General features: G+C 41.5%; 2 protein-coding genes across 5 annotated transcripts in view; one reads left to right on the forward strand and one right to left on the reverse strand.

Moving 5' to 3' along the window:
- Positions 4,368-20,608, reverse strand: part of TPD52L1 (tumor protein D52 like 1) — a 151,567-nt gene continuing 135,326 nt past the window's right edge. Inside the window, exons 11-12 of one of the 4 annotated variants that reach the window (XM_021389534.1) lie at positions 18,072-18,106; positions 4,368-4,510 (exon numbers count right to left, since the gene is read on the reverse strand). In XM_021389534.1, the coding sequence (XP_021245209.1) occupies positions 4,432-4,510; positions 18,072-18,106 (114 nt within the window). In that variant the 3' untranslated portion in view covers positions 4,368-4,431. Of the gene's footprint in view, positions 4,511-15,397; positions 16,231-18,071; positions 18,107-20,608 lie in introns of those variants that run through there. The other 3 variants (XM_021389536.1, XM_021389538.1, XM_021389537.1) reach the window with 3 other exon arrangements.
- HDDC2 (HD domain containing 2) lies at positions 9,698-18,963 on the forward strand. Its single transcript, XM_021389544.1, has 6 exons — positions 9,698-9,812; positions 10,171-10,292; positions 11,412-11,514; positions 13,767-13,835; positions 17,507-17,645; positions 18,825-18,963. Exons 1-6 carry the CDS (start codon positions 9,750-9,752, stop codon positions 18,917-18,919), a joined length of 591 nt encoding a protein of 196 aa, XP_021245219.1. The 5' UTR covers positions 9,698-9,749; the 3' UTR covers positions 18,920-18,963.

Below are 20,608 nucleotides of genomic sequence, written 5' to 3' on the forward strand. Positions count from 1 at the left end.
CCAGCTATGATAAGTACACTTTTTGCCTCCACAACACAAAGAAATATGGAGCCTAGTTCTTCTACCACTAGGATTTTTGATGTGATACCCAACAGAATCACTTCTTATCTGTCTACTGGTTTCACCAAACTTTGAAGCTGTTATGAAACAATTAAGTCTAAGGAGAATCTGCATAAATACAGAGAAGTCGATTAAAAAAGAGCACTGTTCCTCACACACATTTGCATACGTTTATTCACATTCCTGTAGTGTCATAGCACAGAGTTTGATAATCTAGTGAAAACTTGGACATGAGATCTGATTTTACATGTAACACATAACAAAACCGCCATTGCCAAGTAGTAACAATACATCACAGGCTAATGTTGAGATAATCTGTGACTCGTGCCATCAAATACATCTTCCTGGCATACGTGAAGCCAGGAGAGTTTTGCTATGCATATGCATCCAGCAGAGCATAAGAACCATGCACTCTAGTTAAACTAGAGCCCGCCTAGGTGTGATGGGCTGAACAGCTAAAGTTCATGCTCACAGTGATTTCATCTTAAAGATCATTGAAAACGTAATGCAAGAGGCCATTCTTCCCTTTCCCCCACTCCTATCTGCACTGTGTTTTTTTACCAGAAAAAAATGCTCAAAACATATTAACTCATATTTTAAAAGTCTGTGCCTGAACCATCAGGGATGCCTTTCCTTTTCCCCAGTCTGAATTCTCTTGGTCAGTTAATCCATATCACATAAGATCACAAATCACAACATTTGTTTTTCAGTGCAACTATTCGCCTTCATGTCTGTGGCTCAGTATTGCAGTCATTCCCAGATGTTAAACTGTGCCAAAAAGAAAAGGATTTGCTGATACAAATTCGAGGCATAACCAAAGTTACTTCTGCATTAAGAAATCTGAGATAGCTGTAAACAAAACTCATCATGCCCTACCTCCTGGAGACTATAATATTTTTCTCTGCTCCCCCTCCATAGTGCCCTGCAGTTTGCGACCACATTTGTCAAAAGCTTATCTTCTGCAGGCCAAAAGCATAAGAATTTTGCTTACCTACCGCGTTTGTTATTATGTGATCAGACCATAGACATCACACTCTAACTATGATGTGAAATGAGGAATCTGTGAAGATATACTGCTGAATGTCCAAATGCAGCTTGAAAATATACTTCTATAGGAATAAACTTGCTTTTTGACTCAGAAAGTAGAGAGTGCACATTGCTTCAGAATACTGAGGAAAATCAGTATAGCAGGAAATCTCCATGTTGACGAGCTCAGATTGGTGCCACTGTTTTGATCTAATCAGGAGAGGAAATGACTTACAAGAAAGACTTACAAGCCAGGATTAGCAGCCTCCATGAAGCAACAGCCAGGGGCAGGTGGTGCTTGGGGCAGACTCTCCTGGTGGCTTTCAAACATGTCTGGAGCACCTTCTCAGCCTCCCAGCTTGGCAGAAATAAAAGATGAAGTTAAAAAAAAAATGTTATACTGAAAGCCAAAAAAAGGTTGGCTGCTTCTTCTCTGGTAGACTGCTTTATTCCCTCATGGGCTTCCACAATTCTCTTTTAGCTCTTCTGGCTAAAAGATCAATCATTTTCATTGGTCTTTGCAGAAAATTCATGCTCTGCCTTCTAGATGTGTTACGTATTGGAACTGCTGTCACCTTCTGATTACTGCCTTCTATTGCCCCACAGCAAACCTGTCACAACTCTTAGGAGAGTTTGTAGCACAGTGTGCAAAAGACACAGGTGGCTAGCATTTCACCCATGTCAAATTTAGGGGGAGTGGGAGAAGTGACAAGAAGGAACAGCTTTGGACATGTTTTCAGGTGGCAGGGCGCAGATATTCCCTCCAGCCACTTTTAAGCTGTGGAGAGGAAAGCCACACACATCTCAGCCCCATCACAGGCTGCTCCAACACACTGCCCTGTGTGGATGGGCAGGAGACTGGGCCCTGGGGAGCACTGCTGTGTGCCATGGCCAGCCACAGCTGGGCCCTGCAGGGATGACGGGAGCCATTTATGACAAGGCAGGGTGGCAGAGCCTCACTGAAATGGTATGGAGGCAATCGCACCATCTAACTTCAGCCACAGAGCTGAGATGGCTGGAAAAGGATGTAAGTCCTGTAAGGCTTCCCCTGTGGTCCACATCCTCTACCGGGTGTTTCAGAGGCAAAGCCTAATTGAAGGAGTGGTGCTCAGGAATGTGAGAACTCTCACATTTTCTTCTGTCAGAGCTCATTAGGATTTTACCTCTAAGTACCCTCCAAGCAGCAGCACCTCAGCAGTGCTGTGACGTTGTACCAAGACACAGCCTTGGCACTGAGGCCTGCTGGGGGGCCAGATCCCTCACACCACATCAAAGGTGCTCCCTGAACTGATTCGCTAGTTGTCTTTAGAGTCTGCCCAGCTGAAAAGTGCGGTGGCATTAAACTGTATACACAGATTTTTTTTTTTTAAACAAACTAAGCCTCCGAGTCTGACAGGCAAGGGCAGGGATGGGATTAGGCAAACATCCTATGCAGACGGTTCCTCTTTCTGTCTGTCAGCTTGTAAGTGCTTTCTCTTCTGGAACTATACAGTACTAACTGAGCCGGAAACAGCTATTTAAAAAGTGATTATAGTGTGACATTTTTGTTTGACCTAACATCAAGCCATGTGCAGCTTAAATGTCAGCAAAGCTATTTACTATTCAGGCAGACAGGCCCTAGCATGCTTAAGTCTACCCAGCGTCTTGAAACTGCGTGCTGTCTCCATTCGGTGCACATGAATGACACTGAAGCCAAGATGTAGAGTAGAGCGCTCCATAAGCTGTGATGATTGACTAATGTGCTGGGTGGCACAATGCATTCAGCTGGAGGCTCACAGAGAGGAAGACAAAATAATGGATAATTAAAGTCTGTCTCAGGTTAGAAAGCAGAAGCCCATGCAAAAGGTTTCCTTGGATTAGCAAGAGAATGCCTAGAGCTGGTGTGTTTCTTTCTGGGATATCTGAGGAGCTCAAATATTTGGACAAAAATAGCGAGTGGATTTTTTTTTTTTATTAGCACACGAGATGCATCAGTCACATGAAAGAGGAGGGGCCATAGCCCTGAGCGGCCGCCAGGGATTGTGCCTTTAGCAGGCTCCTTCAGCCTGCAGACCCAGAGGCAGGCACTCCCTAGTCTGTCAAATAATAGCCTGGCAGTAGGGGGGAGTGAGGCTGCAGATACTGCACGCTCCTCTCCCTGTGTGAGAATGAACAGGAATGAAGTGGATTCAGGTCCAGCAAAGATGCATGAGCAGATATCGTTACGTATATGCAAAGCTAAGTGGTATCATGAGGTCTCTCCCTGAAAGACCATGAACTGCTTTACAACGGATGGAGATAAGTGTGCTTACAGGTCCTTAATGGGGCTGGAGGCATATATTTGGACAGTGCTCCCAGTCTGACCTTCTTCTCAGAGCCTAAAATAACAAACAAGTCAGTGTGCCTTTATTTTGAAAAATGTTGCTCACAGTAATAAGGGTGGGTGGGGGAACTCAACAGGAAGCGGAGCTGTGATAAAACTTCCATTTTGTTTTTTTTCCTATGTCATCAGAAAAAAAAAATATTACACTATAATTCAGAGTGCCTTTGAGGGTTTATTTTTCTTTACATTGTTACATGCCTGATCACATCTGATTCTGGAAGCTAAGCAGGGCCTGACTTGGCTGGCAACTGGGAGACTGCTGAAAATGAAGCAGACTTTGAGCAGGATCTGTATGCTCGTCATATGAGCGTGCAGTACCTAAAAGCTTGACTTGAGAAATGGGGACAAACAAGAATATTCACTGCTTTTCCATACTTTTAAATTTCGCTTTGCTCCAGACAGAACAACTGAAAAACAACTTAACTCTTAAATGATCATTCTTTTTTTTTAATTACAAAAAATAGAGAAATAATCCTTGTGTATACTGGTTAATACTTTCTAAAGAGCACAGAAAAACCCTTTGAGCAAAGTGACCATCAGGACATAAAGACAGGAAATAAATTATTTAATTTTGATCTGCTTACTATTTACTTTACTGTTGACGGTAGCAAGGGACTGTAAAAATCCCCTCAAAACTCAGTGAAGTATAGTAAGTGAAAACAGTGTACACTTTTTAACAGAAAAGAAATGAGAGGTAGCCAGCAGATTCTTTATTTACATGTGATTTCATGTTGTTCTTGGTGTTTTCAATGTCAAAGGGCATAATTATATCGTATAAAGGTTCCTTTCATCTTGCTTTTCCTTAGAGAATTCTAGAAAATCAAGTTTGGTATGTTATGATTTTGCTAGTGGCTCCAAAGCAAAAGTTAAACTTTAAAAGTTTACTTCATTAAAAATGTTTATTAGTCATTCATGTTAAAACAAATACAACTTTAGAAAATAAACAAATGTGACTATAACTCCCTCCCTCTCTTGCTTTCTTATCAGATGTTGTCAGTGGGTACCTCACAGGTTCTTAGTGGGTCTTCTGGTCCAGAGGGAGCTTCTTTATTTTTTTCCCACCTAAAAACAATTAAAAGGCAGACAACAGTGAAGGTATTACAAAGAAAACAAACAAAAAAGAGATCCTTGAGTATGTTTCTTATATCTCAAAACAAGAAATAAATATGATATGGCAGAGCAAGGCAAGTTTCACATGCCATCTGCCTCTCTCAGGTAGCATCTGAGGTGCACTCATTCAGTTTTGCCTCCCTTCTTTGTTATACTGAAATGCAGGGGATTTCTAAATCCTGATTTGGATGCATCCCCCCAGCAGCAGAGAGAAAAAGACAATTACTGAAGCAAGGCAAGTTGTCTTCAGTTTAGCAGTTTTTTTCTAAGCCAGGCTTGTGGTTTCATTTAAGGTTTGAATGCTTCTACTCTCTGAGAAGCCCAGTAGCTTTTCAATAGCTGAAGATCAAATTATGTTAATCAGGTGGCGTGACCTAATCCTCTAATTCAGATGCCTTTTTACATTTGAAGTGTTCTGCTCATGTAAGATTGATTTGCTTTTAAACTATTTTTTTTTTTTTCTGTTAAATGTGCTGTTCTAAAGTTCTGCTCCTGGCTCCTTGCATCTGTTACATCTGCACAAAGATAAGCTAGTCCTAAGGATTCAGACAGAAAATGTCTTCTTAAATCACAAAAACCCAAAGATGTTATGCAACAGCAATGAGAACATTTCTCTTTTTTTTGTGGTGGTCCTACAGGTCACCTATGCTGGCAATGGCTGACACCAGCCTGCAATGTTCCCCAGCTCTGTGCAGGTGGCTGGCAGAGTGCAGCCACCCTGAAGTGCAGGACCACAGCAGGGAAAACTCCATAAATGATGGTGGATATCACCTTAGGCAGGCATGAGTGAGGGGGCAGGTGGATGACCCCCTAACACACCCTGTAAGACTTGGCAGATATGCTGACACTGAGACACAGAGTGGGTTGTATCTACTGACCTCTGTGGCAGCTTTCATTGAGGAACCCAATTAGTAGGCCTCTCACACATTTAGCTGCATTCACTGCTTCTTATTCACATATTTGGAATTAAAAGTCTACAAAATCTGAACACAGGCATTTCTCCTACATCTGTTTGGTCTTGACTGTCATCGCTGAGGATTCCTGCAACAGATTTTCGCTAGCTACTTCTACATCATTGATAAGATTGGCTTACATAAAGTAAGATATAACACAGTTTGGAGAAATAAAATGATCTTTTGCAGTGTCTGCAAAAAAAATATTGGCAAATGTTTGTCAATATTTTTTCTCATAAAGAAGACATCAGGGTTATTATTCCTGCTTATTGAGTCTGTGATACATAATCATCCTACTGCCTCTAGTGAGCTACACACCTTTTTTATTTAACTTTTTTTTTTCTGTCAGAAAGTAACAAATTAATCCAATCAATTAATTATGTTTTCTCAAGGTATTTCACCAATGTGAGGCTTTCCAAGTCCATATTGGCAGAATACACAAGAGTTTTCAAAACTCCGGGTGCTATGACTGGCATTACACTGAGAAAAGCTCAAGGTGATTAAGGTCCACCTTAAAAGCAGCTAAAGATTCTGTCTCCAGTCATCTGCCATTTGTAGAGATGATTTTCGTATTACAGCGCAAAGTACGTAAAACATCTTCTTTTCCTTGGTGCAATTTTCTTAAAGACTTTAAAGCACACTTTTAACTGGGCACTTGGTAGCAGCAAACGCGGTCGAAGTAGAGATGTGTGGTCCAAGTGCGCCATCTCCCGCTACTAAATACTAATTACCCAGCGGCAGTAAGGCGATTGGGCATGTCTCCTTTCGAATTGCACCTGTTGCAGAGAAAGATGGGGAAAGAAAGCCATCTGATACTGATGGAAGATTGATCCCTAAGCCTTAACGTTATCTTAATATCCTGTGGAGAGACTTGGAACATCCTTGCTAACCTTTCTTAATTAATTTAAAAAGTGGATTACAATTGCAAGGAGCTGGGCATCCCAAATTTGTTGTTCTTTTCAGACTGTTTAGTCAAGAACAAAATCACGTCTGGTTTTTAAAATCTGTACCATATTACAGTCCTCCAGCCCTACAGAGGTTCTATATATTTAACACTACAGGTGATACATATGATGAATACTTGGAAGTACTCATAAATTGTACCTCTGGTACTGTCCCAGAATGACAAGATAGAAAACTTTTTAAGTAAGCAGTTCTGTTTGCATAAAAATTGCAAAGAATTACAACTGCTGTATAATGTACATCTCACAGGTACATTCCATCCACATAAACTGTATGTTTTAATGTACATACATAAAGAAATTTATTACACTTTGAAAAAAGTAATCCAAAACATTATGTTTAGCTGATGCCTAAGAAGTTGTTCTCCATCAATATGAGAAATGATGTTGCCACGTTCAGTGTACCATTACCTAGTGGCTTTCTGCTCTTCCAAATGCCACTGGAAGCTTCAGGTCTCCAAAGGCTTCAAATGGAGCAGAGATCTTAAGTACAATAGAAAACCAAACTGTGTATGCAGGCATGCTGATTTTGATAGCATTCTCTAAACTTAATGGACAGCCAAGGCTGGGGTCTGTGAGCCAGCCTTATTAATGTCACAGAAGAATTGGTTCCAAAAATGTATCTCAAGGACACCAGTGGCAAAGAGATTATCATAACACACTACAAAATTGAAAACCAAGCCTCCTTCGTCTATGTTGTACAGGATTTATCCATGTTAAAGAATTGGTAAAGATCCTGCAAAAGCCAATGAGTTACTTGGTTTAAAGAGCTATATATTCTAAATGTCTACACTCAATAGAAACCTTTAGGGAGGGTTAAAAGACAAAATATCTGCTATTAGCTAGCCTTAAAAACGGCACTGTTGAACTAGATACAGCTTCTTGTTTAAAATGAAAGTGGAAGTCTCCATTATTTTTATGATTGACTGAGTTCAGAAGGTAATTGAGAACTGTTCAGAAACCAGAAAGATTCAGCTTGCAGCCACCAAGACTGCAAGATACAGAAAGAAAGTTGATGAAGCTCTAGTAGAAAGAGACCTGTGAGGGACAAGAAGGCAATCAAGAACAGCTGGTATGGATTTATAAGCAAATTTTATGGACAAATAACACTTCACCAACCTGATTACATCCTCTGATGAAATGGCTGGCTACACGGAGGAGCAAGCAGTGGATATAATAGAATTTGACTTCAGTACAACTTTTGAAATCATTTCCCACAGCATTTTCACTCTCAGACTGAGGAAATATAACATGAACATGGCTATTAGATGAACTGAAAACAGTATGGACTGCTGGGCTCAGTGAGTAGCAATTGATCCTTGGTAATCTGCCTGAAGGCGTACAACAAGCTGAATTCTCTAGGGGGTGATACTAGGGCCTATGTGGTTCATAATCATCATCAAAAACTTGGACAGGATGTATCCTCCGCTTACTTTTCGATAAGGCTAAGGTAGGTGGCTGACATACTAAACAGCAGAGTTTCAGTTCTGAGGGACTTTGAGAAACTTAAGGATTAGATTAATAGAAGCCTCAAGAAGTTCAAGGAGAAATGTAGTCAGCCCTGCAGAATAAGCTCTTCCGTTGGTACCTCATCTGAAAGATGTGGGCTGGGAATCAACGCTGCTGAAAAGAACCTGGGATAATGTGAAATCCAAGTCTAATATGAGCAACAGCTTCCACCTCCAAGAGGACGACTTACACAGCGACCTATATTAGGAGCTTGGTCAGCAAACTGAGGAGAGTTACTGATCCCCTCTGCTTTGTGGTGGTGAAGTCCTGCCTAGACAAGAGTCCAGGCTGGTTCTTCCCCAGTCTAAGAGGTATGAAGGTCTACCAAGATGACCAAGATCTAAATCACTTCATGCAGAGGCTGAGGGAGCAGGTCCTGTATTGTCTGTTGAAGAACTTAAGGGGTCACAGAGTAGCAGCCTACAACTACTTGAAGGGGTTTACAAATACCACAGAACTAAACTCCTCCTGCTGGTAGGCGATGGAACAACAAGCAATGGCCAAAGTGTTTTGGGAGGTCCAAGGAGGACATTATTCACTTGAAAGGCAGTTGACCCAGAGAAAAGATGCAAATTTTTTCTTTGAATGGTTCTGAGAGCTTTCGAGACAAATCTCCAACAGATCAGATCTGCTTTCAGTGGGGAGGCTGGACTATGTGGCATCCTGAGGTCCAAGCTACATTTTTACGATCATGTACAAATGGAAAACTGATGACTTTCCTGGTCTATGATCTTTGTTTAGTGTGGGAAGATAGTTTTTAAATTGTCACCAAAATGTGTTTAGGCTTTATTATTAATTCGGGAATGTGTTGAAGTATATACAGGAGCAAAAATAAAAATACTTTGCTATCTGTTGATATCTGACAAACTGCAGATGTTCTTCTCTGAAAACAGTATTTAACTGCCACGTTTAGACCTTTATCTGTAATTTCAGCTGGCAATATAAAAACACACGACGCATTCTGAAAAGCTACAGATGGTGGAGTATTTTAGTGTTTTATGTATTTAACTTGTGAAAGTGATGAGAAGTGCCTGTAGCCAGATTCCACGAGTCTCTAAACTAAAAGCTCTGAGTCCAGCATCTGTGATAGCCGCTCCCTTTTCTCTGAATCATTGTATTAGCCTACTCCATTTACTGAAGAAGAAGAAGAAAAAAATCACAATGTGGTCAGTTTTGACTGAATTATGAGCTACTCAGAGAAGGCCTCAGCAGCAATTTGTTTTTGCCATTGCCCCTATCCATAGCGGCCCAGTTTGTACTTCTCCCCTTTGTGGCAGCTTTTAGGTTCAAAGAAAAGCTTTAGGAGCGTGAAGAATTTAATCAGAAGAAAACTGGCAGAGGTTTTGCAGCCTGTGGTTATACAGTTCATTCCTGATTCTTTCCTTGCAGCAGAGAGAGTTACGTGAGCAGTATGTATGATTATGTCACATCATTCAGTAATTTAGGCTTCAGCACCCACAGCACACAGCTGATGTACTGCACATGACACGTGAAGTTCCAGGGCTAGCAACTAACACAGCCTACGCCACCCCTGTTCTTTCTTGGCAATTTGTTGGAGCACTGCCAGCCAACGCACCACACGCAACCACCTCCTCTCACTCTATCTGTAAGGCCAGCGGGCTGGCTTTAGGGGCAGGCCCGGCTGCCGTGCCCCCCAGCGGCGGCGCCGCGGTGACACAGCGGGAGGCCGGGCCGGGAGGTGGAGGAGGAGAAGGAGAAAGAGGAGGAGGAGGAGGAGGGGAAGCGGGCGGTGGCTGCCGGGCGCGCATGGCGGCGGGGCCCGGCGGGGGTGGCATGCTGCCCTTCCTGCGGCTGCTGGGGCAGCTCAAGGTGGGCGCGGGGCCGCTCGGCCGGGGGGCGCGGGGCCGGGGCGGCGGCAGGGGGGAAGGGGCCGTCCCGATGGGGCAGCGGGCCGCTGCGGTGACTCGGAGGAAGTCGGGCCCGTCGGGCCGAGCTGACGCGGGGCCCTAGCGGGTGCAGCTGAGAACACAGGCCTGCCTCTGGGGCCTGGCGGCGCGGTGTGCACGGACCCGAGACTTGGGCGCCTGACCGGGGAGAGCTGGGGTGGCCGCTGCTTTGCGGAAGCATCGAGACGTGTAAGCAGAGTGTCTGCTGGTGCCTCTAAAGCGGGATCTTTCCAAACCTAAGGTTGCGACTTCTAAGTGACTGCCTTACTGTCTTCACCCAGAGGGTACCGCGGACAGGATGGGTGTACAGGAACGTGGCAAAGCCAGAGAGCGTGTCAGATCATATGTACAGGATGGCAATGATGGCCTTGGTGACCGAGGACAAAAGCCTTAACAAGGACAGGTGAGACTGCCTCAGGTTATCGTGACTGTCAGAGCTGCGAGCACAGTGCCTGGAACAACACTTGTGCTGAGGAAGAGCATTTGGAGCACACTGAAGGTGTTCAGAATGCTTTCCCCACATCTTTTAGGAAAAAATTGTTTTTGAAAGAGTGGTAACATGCTGCACGGGCTGCCTAGGAAGGTGGTGGAGTCACCATCCCTAGAGGCAGGCAAGAACCATGTAGATGTGGCACAGAAGGGCATGGTTAGTGGGCGTGGTGAGGATGGGTTGGTGGTTGGAGTAGGTGATCTTAGTGGTCTTTTCCAATCTTTATGATTTTGTGATTTTTTTCCCTCCATCCTCTGAGCAGCTTGCTGTTTTACCAGCAGGGGTGAAGGAGACAAAGGTTTTTGTCACTAAAATCAGAGTGCTGTGTCTCTGAGCTGGCTGTCTCTCAAGCCAGAAGTAAGCAAGCTGAAGGCATTCAGTTAAAAGCAGTTTGATGCAATGGACAACCCATGCAAGGACATACACTATGTGGATTTGGACAGACTGAGTTAGCGCTCAGTAGTAATCAGAAACCTCTTCAAAAACAGTGTGGAAGAAAAAATGTCATGAGTACTGAATTAGTTGTTGGTTTGGGATCATGTTTGGTGTGTCACTTCAGGAACTGATGAAAATAGTGAAGACTGTCTTGAGTCTTCTATTATGTACTGACATAGCTACTTAGCTGTGAGCTTATTTTGTCACTTGGATTGAATTTGGAGTGGCTGCAATCAGATTATAGTCTGCCTGCTACAAGGATAATGTGAAGTGTATAATGTAGTTGGCTTTGTATGCTTGGAGTTGAGAGATGTTATGGTGGCAGAGTACCTTACTTCTGAATGGTATGCTTTTGTAAAAGTTATATTTATACTTAAATCTCTACTTACAAGTAGCAGTAGCTAGAAATATGGAATTTAAAGCATGTCTAAGTGGAATTAACTTCCCTTAGCGAAGAAGTGGAAAATACTGTGTAAAATTCAAAAGAATACTTTATATATATGAAGGGATAAATTGTGCATCCGTTTAACTTTATGAATAATAACACATAATGTAAAATTCTGAAAAACTAATTATTCTGTCACTGCTTCTTGTCAGATGCATACGATTGGCATTGGTTCATGATATGGCTGAATGCATTGTTGGAGACATTGCTCCTGCAGACAATGTTTCAAAAGAGGAGAAACACAGGAGAGAAGAGGTATGGACATCAGCTGTGAAACTATCTGAAAAGCATATGGCATGTTTTAAATGCACTGGTGGTAATGAAGAGACCCTCTAAGCAACCTAACGCTGTCACTGACATTGTACAAGCATGTCACAGAAAAACAAATTTTTCAACACTTTTTTTAATGTGTAGCCTAACAAGGTTACAGAAGAAAAACTGTTGAAGCAATCTTCATAGTGGTCACTTAGTCCTACACTGGCTGGATTTTTTGTAGCCTGAGTTAGCCCTTTTGACCAGCCATATATTTTTGGCGTTGTACATATCCAAACTGTTGGCCTGTCGTTTCTGGTCTGCTGTTTAATTTGAAGAATAAACTACTCCTTCAGTCACAGCTAGAGGGCAGCATTATGCCTTGGAATTCCTTTTGAGGCTACAGTTATTGCTTCAAAGTGTATAAAAAATATTGCAGTGGTTTTCTTTTTCTCTTACTTTTATGCATACCTACTTAAAACTTGGGAGTATGGGGTTATGACTAATTGTAGGAGTAAGTGTTTTGCTAACGAAGTGGAACTTAAAGATCAAAGCAGTATTCAGCGTTCTTGAAGTACTATCTTAAGAGACTGCAATTTTGGTATTTCTTTTTTTCAGTGTACTTTCTATAGTGTGTGCTTACCCTGAACAAAAAAAAAATCTTTCTCCAAAGGTTGCTTCATCACCCATGATCAAATGTCAAATTTGCATAGAGGGAATTCTCATTCATATTTAGGCAATAAAAAAATGATTTGATGCCTAAATTTGTTTCATTTTTTTTCTTCAGAATTTGCATCTCCTGCTCCCATTTAACTGAGTTAGTACTTTTCTGTTGACTCAGTGGTAAACAGGATGAAGCATTAAACAACTAGAGCTGAATTATCACTATTCTGTTGCTGTTGAGTGCTCTTTTTACCCTTTGCTTTACTGGTTCTGAAGTTGGCCTGCTTGTGCATTAATCAGCTAGTTTCACTAATGGTTAGGCATCGCGGTGATGGGGAGCAGCTGATTCAGCTCAGCCATATTGTGAGCTGCATCCTGTGTTTCAAGTGGAGTAACAATCATGGTATAAAACCTTTGTCTTTGCCTGTGATGTTGATGTCTGCAGCAGCAGCCCTAAGTGTTACTAGGAAGACAATAGAAGCAGCTCAGAAATGAGACTGGTTAGCTGAGAGAACTCAAAGAGCATACAGAACAATTTCTGCTTGCTGATTATATCATCAGTTTGATACTGTGTTAAACCTTCTACCATGATTTTTATTGTTGAACAGATGGTATGTCAGTCTGGCAGCGCTGTGCTTTATTGTTGCAGAGCATTAGATGGGTTATCAAAAGGCTTATGTTGTATCACCTACCTGACAGTAGGTAGATGTCCTCAGCCCTTCTAGTGGAAATGTGCTAGCTGTGAGTTTGGAGTTTGGGAGAGGGCCACAAAGATGATAAAGGGCCTGGTGCATCTCTCGTATGAGGAAAGAGTGAGAGACCTGTGTCTGTTCAGCCTAGAGAGGAGGAGACTGAGAGGGGATCTGATCGATGTTAATAAATATCTAAGGTGTAGGAGGCAATTTGAGGAGGCCAGATTCTTTTCAGTGGTGTGTAGTGATAAGGAGTGATGGCCAAAAGCTGGAACATAGGAAGTTCCACACAAATATGTGGAAGAACTTATTTCCAGTGAGGGTGACAGAGCACTGGATGAGGCTGCCCAGGGAGGCTGTGGAGTCTCCTTCTCCTTTGGAGATATTCAAGACCCATCTGGACGCCTACCTGTGCGACCTATTGTACGGTATCTGCTTTAGCAGGGGGGTTGGGCTTGATGATCTCTAGAGGTCCCTTCCAACCCCTGCCATTCTGTGATTCTGTTGCTTGTCAGCACTAGGAGTCTGAATTTTGAAACTGTCTCAATGAACTGTACCTATAACTAAGTAAGTTCAAATGTTACCTCTACTTGTTAAATCTGGAAGGCGGAGCTGGTAATTGATGGCAGGTCTTGGTATGTGACTTGCCTGTTCTGTTCTGGGCTTCTTTTTGAACTTTTTAATTATCTGAATGAACTTTTAGGCTGTTTTGCTTTTAGATTCACTTAAACAGTCTCAGAAAAGATCCTCTACCAAGCGGTCCTGCTGTTCGTCTGATGGCTTTCATGTACAAACGCACTTTTAAGTATATTAAGTAGTGTTTATTTCTACAAACTTAGTAACAAGTAATTAATACATCAATAAAGATGATAAAAATGTACTCTGGCTTCTATTTTTCAGGCAGCTATGCGACAACTGACCCAGCTTTTATCAGAGGACCTCAAAAAAGAAATTTATGAACTCTGGGAGGTAAGTTTGCATTCTTTTAATCCTTTGCTAAAATCGAGGGTAGCCTGTTAGCCTCTTTCTGTTTACTTATGAAACTGTGTCGTCTCTTCTTTGATCTCAAGCAAGGTAGATACACTTGCTTTGGAGGTGAAGCTGACTGTATGAATCAAGGTCACCTATGAATTCCTTTTAAAAAGGAGCTCCAAACTTTAGTAGAGTAACAGCTTCTCCCTTTGGCCTCTCAGAGTCCCGGATGAACCTGTCCAGGACTTGGTTTGTACAACTGAATGAAGAGTTGGTCTTCTACATCCAGCTTTCTTGGATAGAAATCTTTTTATTTTATTTTAACAACACATTAAACTACTTGTTGACATCTGGCTATTTTCAGCTCATAATCTTTTAATGAAGGAAAATACAATGGCTACTGACTGTCATGGAGTACTTTCTACTTTTTATGCAAGTAATAATTTATGTGGCTTCCATTTCTTTACTGTACAGCCCATTAAATTCAAGTATTTAGTACTAACTTCTGGTTTTAACTTAAATGTGAAGTACTGACAAAAGAACAGTGTTGCAAATGGAGTTAGGTCTCTCAGCTTCCGTAACCTGAAACTGTATTTCATGGTGGCACTCTTACTTGTCCACTTGGACTGTGTTTAAATTCCAGCTATCAGCAGCCAGTTTCTGCATTTGGTTATAGCCCTGTTTGCTTTGTTTTGTTTTCCTGTAGCTACTTGGTAAGGTTGGCAACAGGGTTGCATTTTAAGTGCTATCCTTCAAGGTAGAAGGCATGAAGTGGCACAACCAGATCTAGAAAATAAATTGTGTTTATTTAGTAAACACTGGTTTCTTCTCCTTTGGAAAGTTGTTATAATATGACGGATAAGCGTGGTCTTACAGAATTTATTTTGCCTATTATTTTTCATTGCCTTAGGCTTCTGATTGTATAGGAGCTGGTTCAGCATGCAGTCTGTTTTTCAGCCTTTTAGCTTTCTACCATTCGTGGTAACCATAATTTAACATATAAATGCTTTTGATCTTTTGTTCTCTACATTCAGGATAATTTATTGGCAGTGTGTCTCCAGCATGAGTGTAACCTACATAACAGTGAGGGTAACCTAGAGGGACTGCGTGTGCATATTAGATTTTTAGTCTTATTTTATTTAAGTGGAACAGCTAGGTCCTTTTTAAAAAGAAAAGCAGAAAAGGTCGAAAATAAGAAGCCTGTGATCACAGGGTATGATACGCTGCTCTTAGCTAGCCAGAGCTTTTTTTTAATTTTTTTATTTTTTTTTTTAATGTGAGTGAAGAAAGCTACAGCCCAGAGCTGAACAGTGGCTGGGACAAGATCTGCTGAGACTCTTATCCCGTGATCTTCTGCACAGTTCAGCCCTTGGCTCTATTCCTACTCCCCTTCAGCAGTAGGAGGTGTGCTGCTTTGTGCTGCCTTAGTGGGCAGTCCTCAAATCTGTAGGGTGGTGAGTAAAGCAGCAAAAAGATACCTCTGGTGTATTTTCATTTCTTGACTGAATTCAGAATGTGCTTGAAAAAAACATTGAAGTAAACGAGTTGGCACACTTAGCTCTGTCCTGCTCTTTTTATTTTCAAGAGCAAAATCACAAGAGTCATTTTAAAAGCTAGGCTGTGGTGTTTGAAGGGCCTGTTACTCTTTTCCAAAGTATGCTATTATTTCACATTCTTCAACACCTGTGGGGGGGGAGAAGTAAGTGTTTATTTTAAGCACTGTGCACAGTTGCATGTATAATAGCTGAAGTTTCTTGAGGTTAATGTAAGCTGAGGTATGAATAAGACCTGGTGGGCTGTGTGACACAAAGATCGGTAGCAGGTTGTGCTCCCAGATAATTGCTGGAGGTGGGACAGAGCTTTGCAGGCAAACAGCCACAGTTCTGTTTCTCCTGAAGTTGTCGTTTGTAAAGCTGCCAAAAAAGTTTGTTCTTTTCAGTGGCCAAAAAAAACCCCCAAAGAGTAGAAATAAGTACATTTAGAAAAATAACCTGCAGTAATCAAATAATTTAAAACACAAGGCAAAGATCAGCTTGAAAAGGGGAAAAGAAGGTAAAAATGTTGAAACAAAATTGATGATTTAAAATAGTGATCAAAGTGATATCGAAAACATAATGCATCATTTAAGTTCAAATAGAGTAGTGCATGGATCAAATATGGCTATCAAAATCTGGATTTTTGAGTTTCAAATGTCAAGCAATAAGTTTTAAAAACAAACAGGTTCCTGGCAGTATGCCAGAGAAGCAAATGACCACGTCACATTCAGTAACTGAGCTTGACTGCACTGGGATCACAAACCAGGATCTTGCCACTGTGAATGACAGCACAGTTGTCGTCTTAAGGTGCAGAATGAGGTTCCTGTTAATCAGTTTATTCCTCCGTCTTTCTCTTGCTGTAGAAACAAAAGATTCTGCTTTATGATGTGGACTGAATTCACATAGCAGCTTAGGATCTTTATGGGTTATCTCAAGGTGGTGAAAACATCCTGCCATGTTCTTTGGTCAGTAGGAAAAACCCCTTCTGGCAGTTGCGCTGCTCTTGTTTGTGGACCTGCTGTGCACGGCTGAGCATGTGCATCTGAAAGCACAGCTGGGCCTGGTGTGGGCTGGAGCCTCTGCTCTGATCATTTACAGTGGCAATGAGGAACGGGTCAGAGCTGCTGAGGGTGCCAAGGTGATGATAACTTGTGCAGAACGAGCTGCCCAGGGAGGTGGTGGAGTCACCATCCCTGAAGGTGTTCAAGAAATGTGGAGATGTGATACTTACGGACATGATTTAGCGGGCAGTGTTGGTGGTCGGGGGACAGGTGGACTGGATGATCTTAGAGATCTTTCCCAACCTTAATGATTCTATGGTTCTAAGAAAGAAGCCTTTTTCGGCAGTTGGTTTTGAAGCCAGGAGAAAACCAGTTGAGGAGATATCAAATTCAGTGCAGTAGATTTAGAAAAGACAGGTGAATCTATCTGCAGCCATCACTGGAGCAAATGACAGCAAAATTGTTCAAGTTGCCTAGAAATGTGAATGACTCACAAATATATATTGACAGTGAATGGAGAGAGGGTAAAGATAGCAGAGATTAAAGGCCTTGAAGTCTGAAGGGAAGGAAACCCATAAATTACTCCCTTCCCCATCTCATAGGAGCAAGATAAAGACAACAGCTCAGACAGATTAGACCAAAGAGATTGAGAGGAAGTGGCAGGAAAAACGTAAAGAAAACTCCTTATGGAAATATCAAGTGGTGAAGAAAAGTGCAAAATAGGCCTTAAAAATAGGTAATGGTAACACATAGGCACACACCATGGTAATTCGTAGCCTTAGTCAGCTGTGAAAAAATCTTTGTATAGAAAACGTTGTTAAATGGAATCTGTTAATTTAGTTCTGTGTCCAATAGGACTGTCTCTGTATCCTCCTTGATTCAGCAAAACACTTTGGTACATATTTAAGCTAAAGCATGTAAAAGAATTCTTGTCCTTAAATCCTGTTACATTTAATAGAAATTTAGCATGTATCTAAGTGTTTTCTCTGACTAGCTTTCTTAAGAAGAGAGTGAAAGAGTTAATTGTTGTGAATATTGTAGTAATGAAGAAAATCCTAGATTGGTGAAGAGTTTCTAATATTCTATTTCAGAATAACATTGGTTTTTTTCTTATAACTGCAAATCTCTTTAGGAATATGAAAACCAGTGTACTGCAGAAGCCAAGTTTGTAAAACAGTTGGATCAGTGTGAAATGATTCTGCAGGCGCTTGAGTATGAAGAGCTGGAAAACACTCCTGGCAGACTGCAGGATTTTTATGATTCAACTGCTGGTACGGCGTTTGTGTGTGTGAGCTTTTTGTGGTTTCCTGGTTGTGGATTTTTTTTCCCCACTGCTAAATGAACTATACAAATTGCCTTTTTTTCTACATGTAGAGAAAGTGAGGACTAGTTATTTTACTAATCACTCAAATACCCTAAGTATTTGGGGGAAAATACTGCAGTGTTCAAATACCTTGCATTTATCAGTATGCATTGAACCTGAATCTCGTTTATGACAAGTTCTCTTTACATTACTTTGGCCCTAGAGAGAGACTCGGCATTTATTATACTAATAGGTGTTTAAGGATGTCCCTGTATCATTTTTGGGGGGGGGGGTGGTGTAAAAGAGGCTTCAGTCTTCCCTGGTGCTCTGAGAGGAGTTGTTCCTATTTTGTTCATGTTTCACAAACCAGTGAAGTAACGTTTGTTATCCTTACCTCAGCTGTGGTCTTGTGTGACCTGCCCATGGTACCTGTGAGAAACAGCCCAATGGAAAGTTTTAGATGCAGTTGTAGTACTTTTTATCCTACTGCTTCCCATGAAAGTTAAAAGGAAATAGAGACAAAATAGCTGTCCTCATGGTTTTAGCAAGGGATTTGAACGCCAGGAGAAGACTGGCTCCGACTCATTCTGTCCTGGAAAAAATAGAACAGATGAGCATACAGAAAGGACCAGTGATCACCAAAGGCAGTGACCCTAACAAGTCCTTGGGTGACTCCTCAGGGAAATAATGAGTTCTCTGAAAAATACTGTAATTTCAACATCAGTGAAGCAAGAATGCTACATTTTCTAAGGGGCATCTTTGTCGCTTTAGTAACTTAAGCTATAAGCTAGTGTCTCAGTAGAGCGTAGGAAATATTCCCTAAGTAAGTGCTCTTATAATTGGAATGGTTTCCTGTAGCAGGATATGCAGCATTGGGTTGTCTTGGTCAAGGTGCATCCTTTTTTCAGCTCTTAATATTTTTGCTCCGTTAATACACTTGATATGGACATTTTTCCCAGAAAAACTTATAACTATTTGTAATAATTATTCAACAGTTGGAATGAAATGGGACTACAGTCCTTCTTAAAAAAATAACTTGGAATTCATTCTGAGCCATAAGCACTGCTGACCTCTCACTGCCAGACTTTCACACACACAAAAAAATGAAGACATTTTTAATTAGCTTTTTCTTTCTTTTGTTTTGCAGGAAAGTTTGTTCACCCAGAAATACTCCAGCTTGTATCTCTGATTAACACAGAAAGGAATAAAAAAATAGCTGCTACATGTCATCCACATTCCTGAGGTGTTCCTAAACACTGTAACTGCATTAAAATATTTTTGTTTTACATTGTGTGCTGTTTTTCCTCTCATAACATCACTAATTCTGCCAGCAGATTTTTTTTCTGTGCATTCACTGCTGAAAATCTTGGGACCACTTGCATAGGTGTGAAGTTCACAGATTGTGTTACGGACCAAATATTTAGAAGTGAAGTGTTTTGTTGTTGTTCTAATCAGCTTTCATGGATGTAGTCTCATAAATAGTCTCTCCACTGGCAAAGTAAAGGTAAGTTCAAAACTTATCTGATGGCAAACAAATCTGTTCATGTAATGCACTGACTGGGATAGGTAGTCCCGTGTGGATTTCAGCACATAACTGTATCAGATGGGTTTGTAGCTGTTCACTGTACTACACAGAAGCAAGACCAATGGCCACGTTTGTATAAGCTTGCCAAGAGCTTCCAGAGATAAGATTATTTTTTTTTGAGGCGTGTGATCCTGAAGAAGTGATGATGGATAAAACTATGGTAATGCAATTGATTACATTTTCTGAATACATTCATTGTTTCGTGCAGTTTTTATACTGTTGATTTGTAGTATCAGGGAGTGGTGCTGAGGTTTATGTTACGACCTGTATGCCTTATGCCTCACATCAAACTGGCAACCTTACAGACACTTAAAGAGGCAATTGATAACTAAAGAATAATTGAGGTTGGAAGGGACCTTTGGAGATTAATCAATCTAACGCAGCAGTGTGAAATTCACCTTCCCTTGTTCAAGCTGTTCAAGTTTCTGCTAAAAAAGAAAGTTATTAACAGAAATAATGATGCCAAAGTATGCAACCTGGTCTAGGGGGAGGTGGCCTTGCCTATAGCAGGGAGGTTGAAACTAGATGATCTTTAAGGTCCCTTCCAACTCAAACCATTCTATGATTCAGTGGTTATCATGTAAAGCTGTAGTGGTGTTAAATGCCCAAAGAAGACAAGTGTATGTGTTACTAACTGTTGCATCAAGTATGCAGATGGAGTTTAAGGTGATGTTCCAATTACCAGATAATTTAAGTTTGCACCTGGAAAAATTATATGGTAGAGGCTTGGAGCTATCTTTTCTATCTAGCTTCAGCTTCATGTCAAATGAGGCAGTGTGAAACTAAATTGTAATCTCCCTTTAAGGCAGGTAGGTAAGTTAGCTGAGTGCATGTCTTCAGATGCTGTGACTCCAGGAGATGTCCCCTTTACGCAAACCTTAGGGGCCTGGTGAGAGCTTGCACTGTGTTCTGCAGCGGGTGCCTTTGGCAGAGAGACAGACTGCTTCACTGAGAGGCCAGGAGCTTTTGCCTTAAGCGACCTGCACAGCTCACAAAATCTACAGAGCATCTTGGGGCCAAAGGAGGTGTGAGATGCCTGCTTTGCTCAGAGAACCTCGCAGGGCAGCAGTTGTGCCCTGTGGAGATACTGAAAGAACAGGTACGCTTTACTGAGCAATGCACAACTGATTAGTAGTTTCTGATAGTTGATTGTCACGCTGCAGCACCCACAGAGCTTTGTGCAGGGCCTACTGCTCTCCTGCATTTTTATTCCACCAAGATATGTACAATCATAGTTTTATTGGGCCATATTGAATGCCAAGCATACAAGAGCTCCAGATGCACTGGAGGGTAGACTTGAGAGCAATATTGACAAAGCAGAGAAGTGGTCTTGAAAGGGTGTTTGA

This window comes from Numida meleagris, chromosome 3 (assembly GCF_002078875.1).
Source record: "Numida meleagris isolate 19003 breed g44 Domestic line chromosome 3, NumMel1.0, whole genome shotgun sequence".
NCBI classification, from domain to species: domain Eukaryota; kingdom Metazoa; phylum Chordata; class Aves; order Galliformes; family Numididae; genus Numida; species Numida meleagris.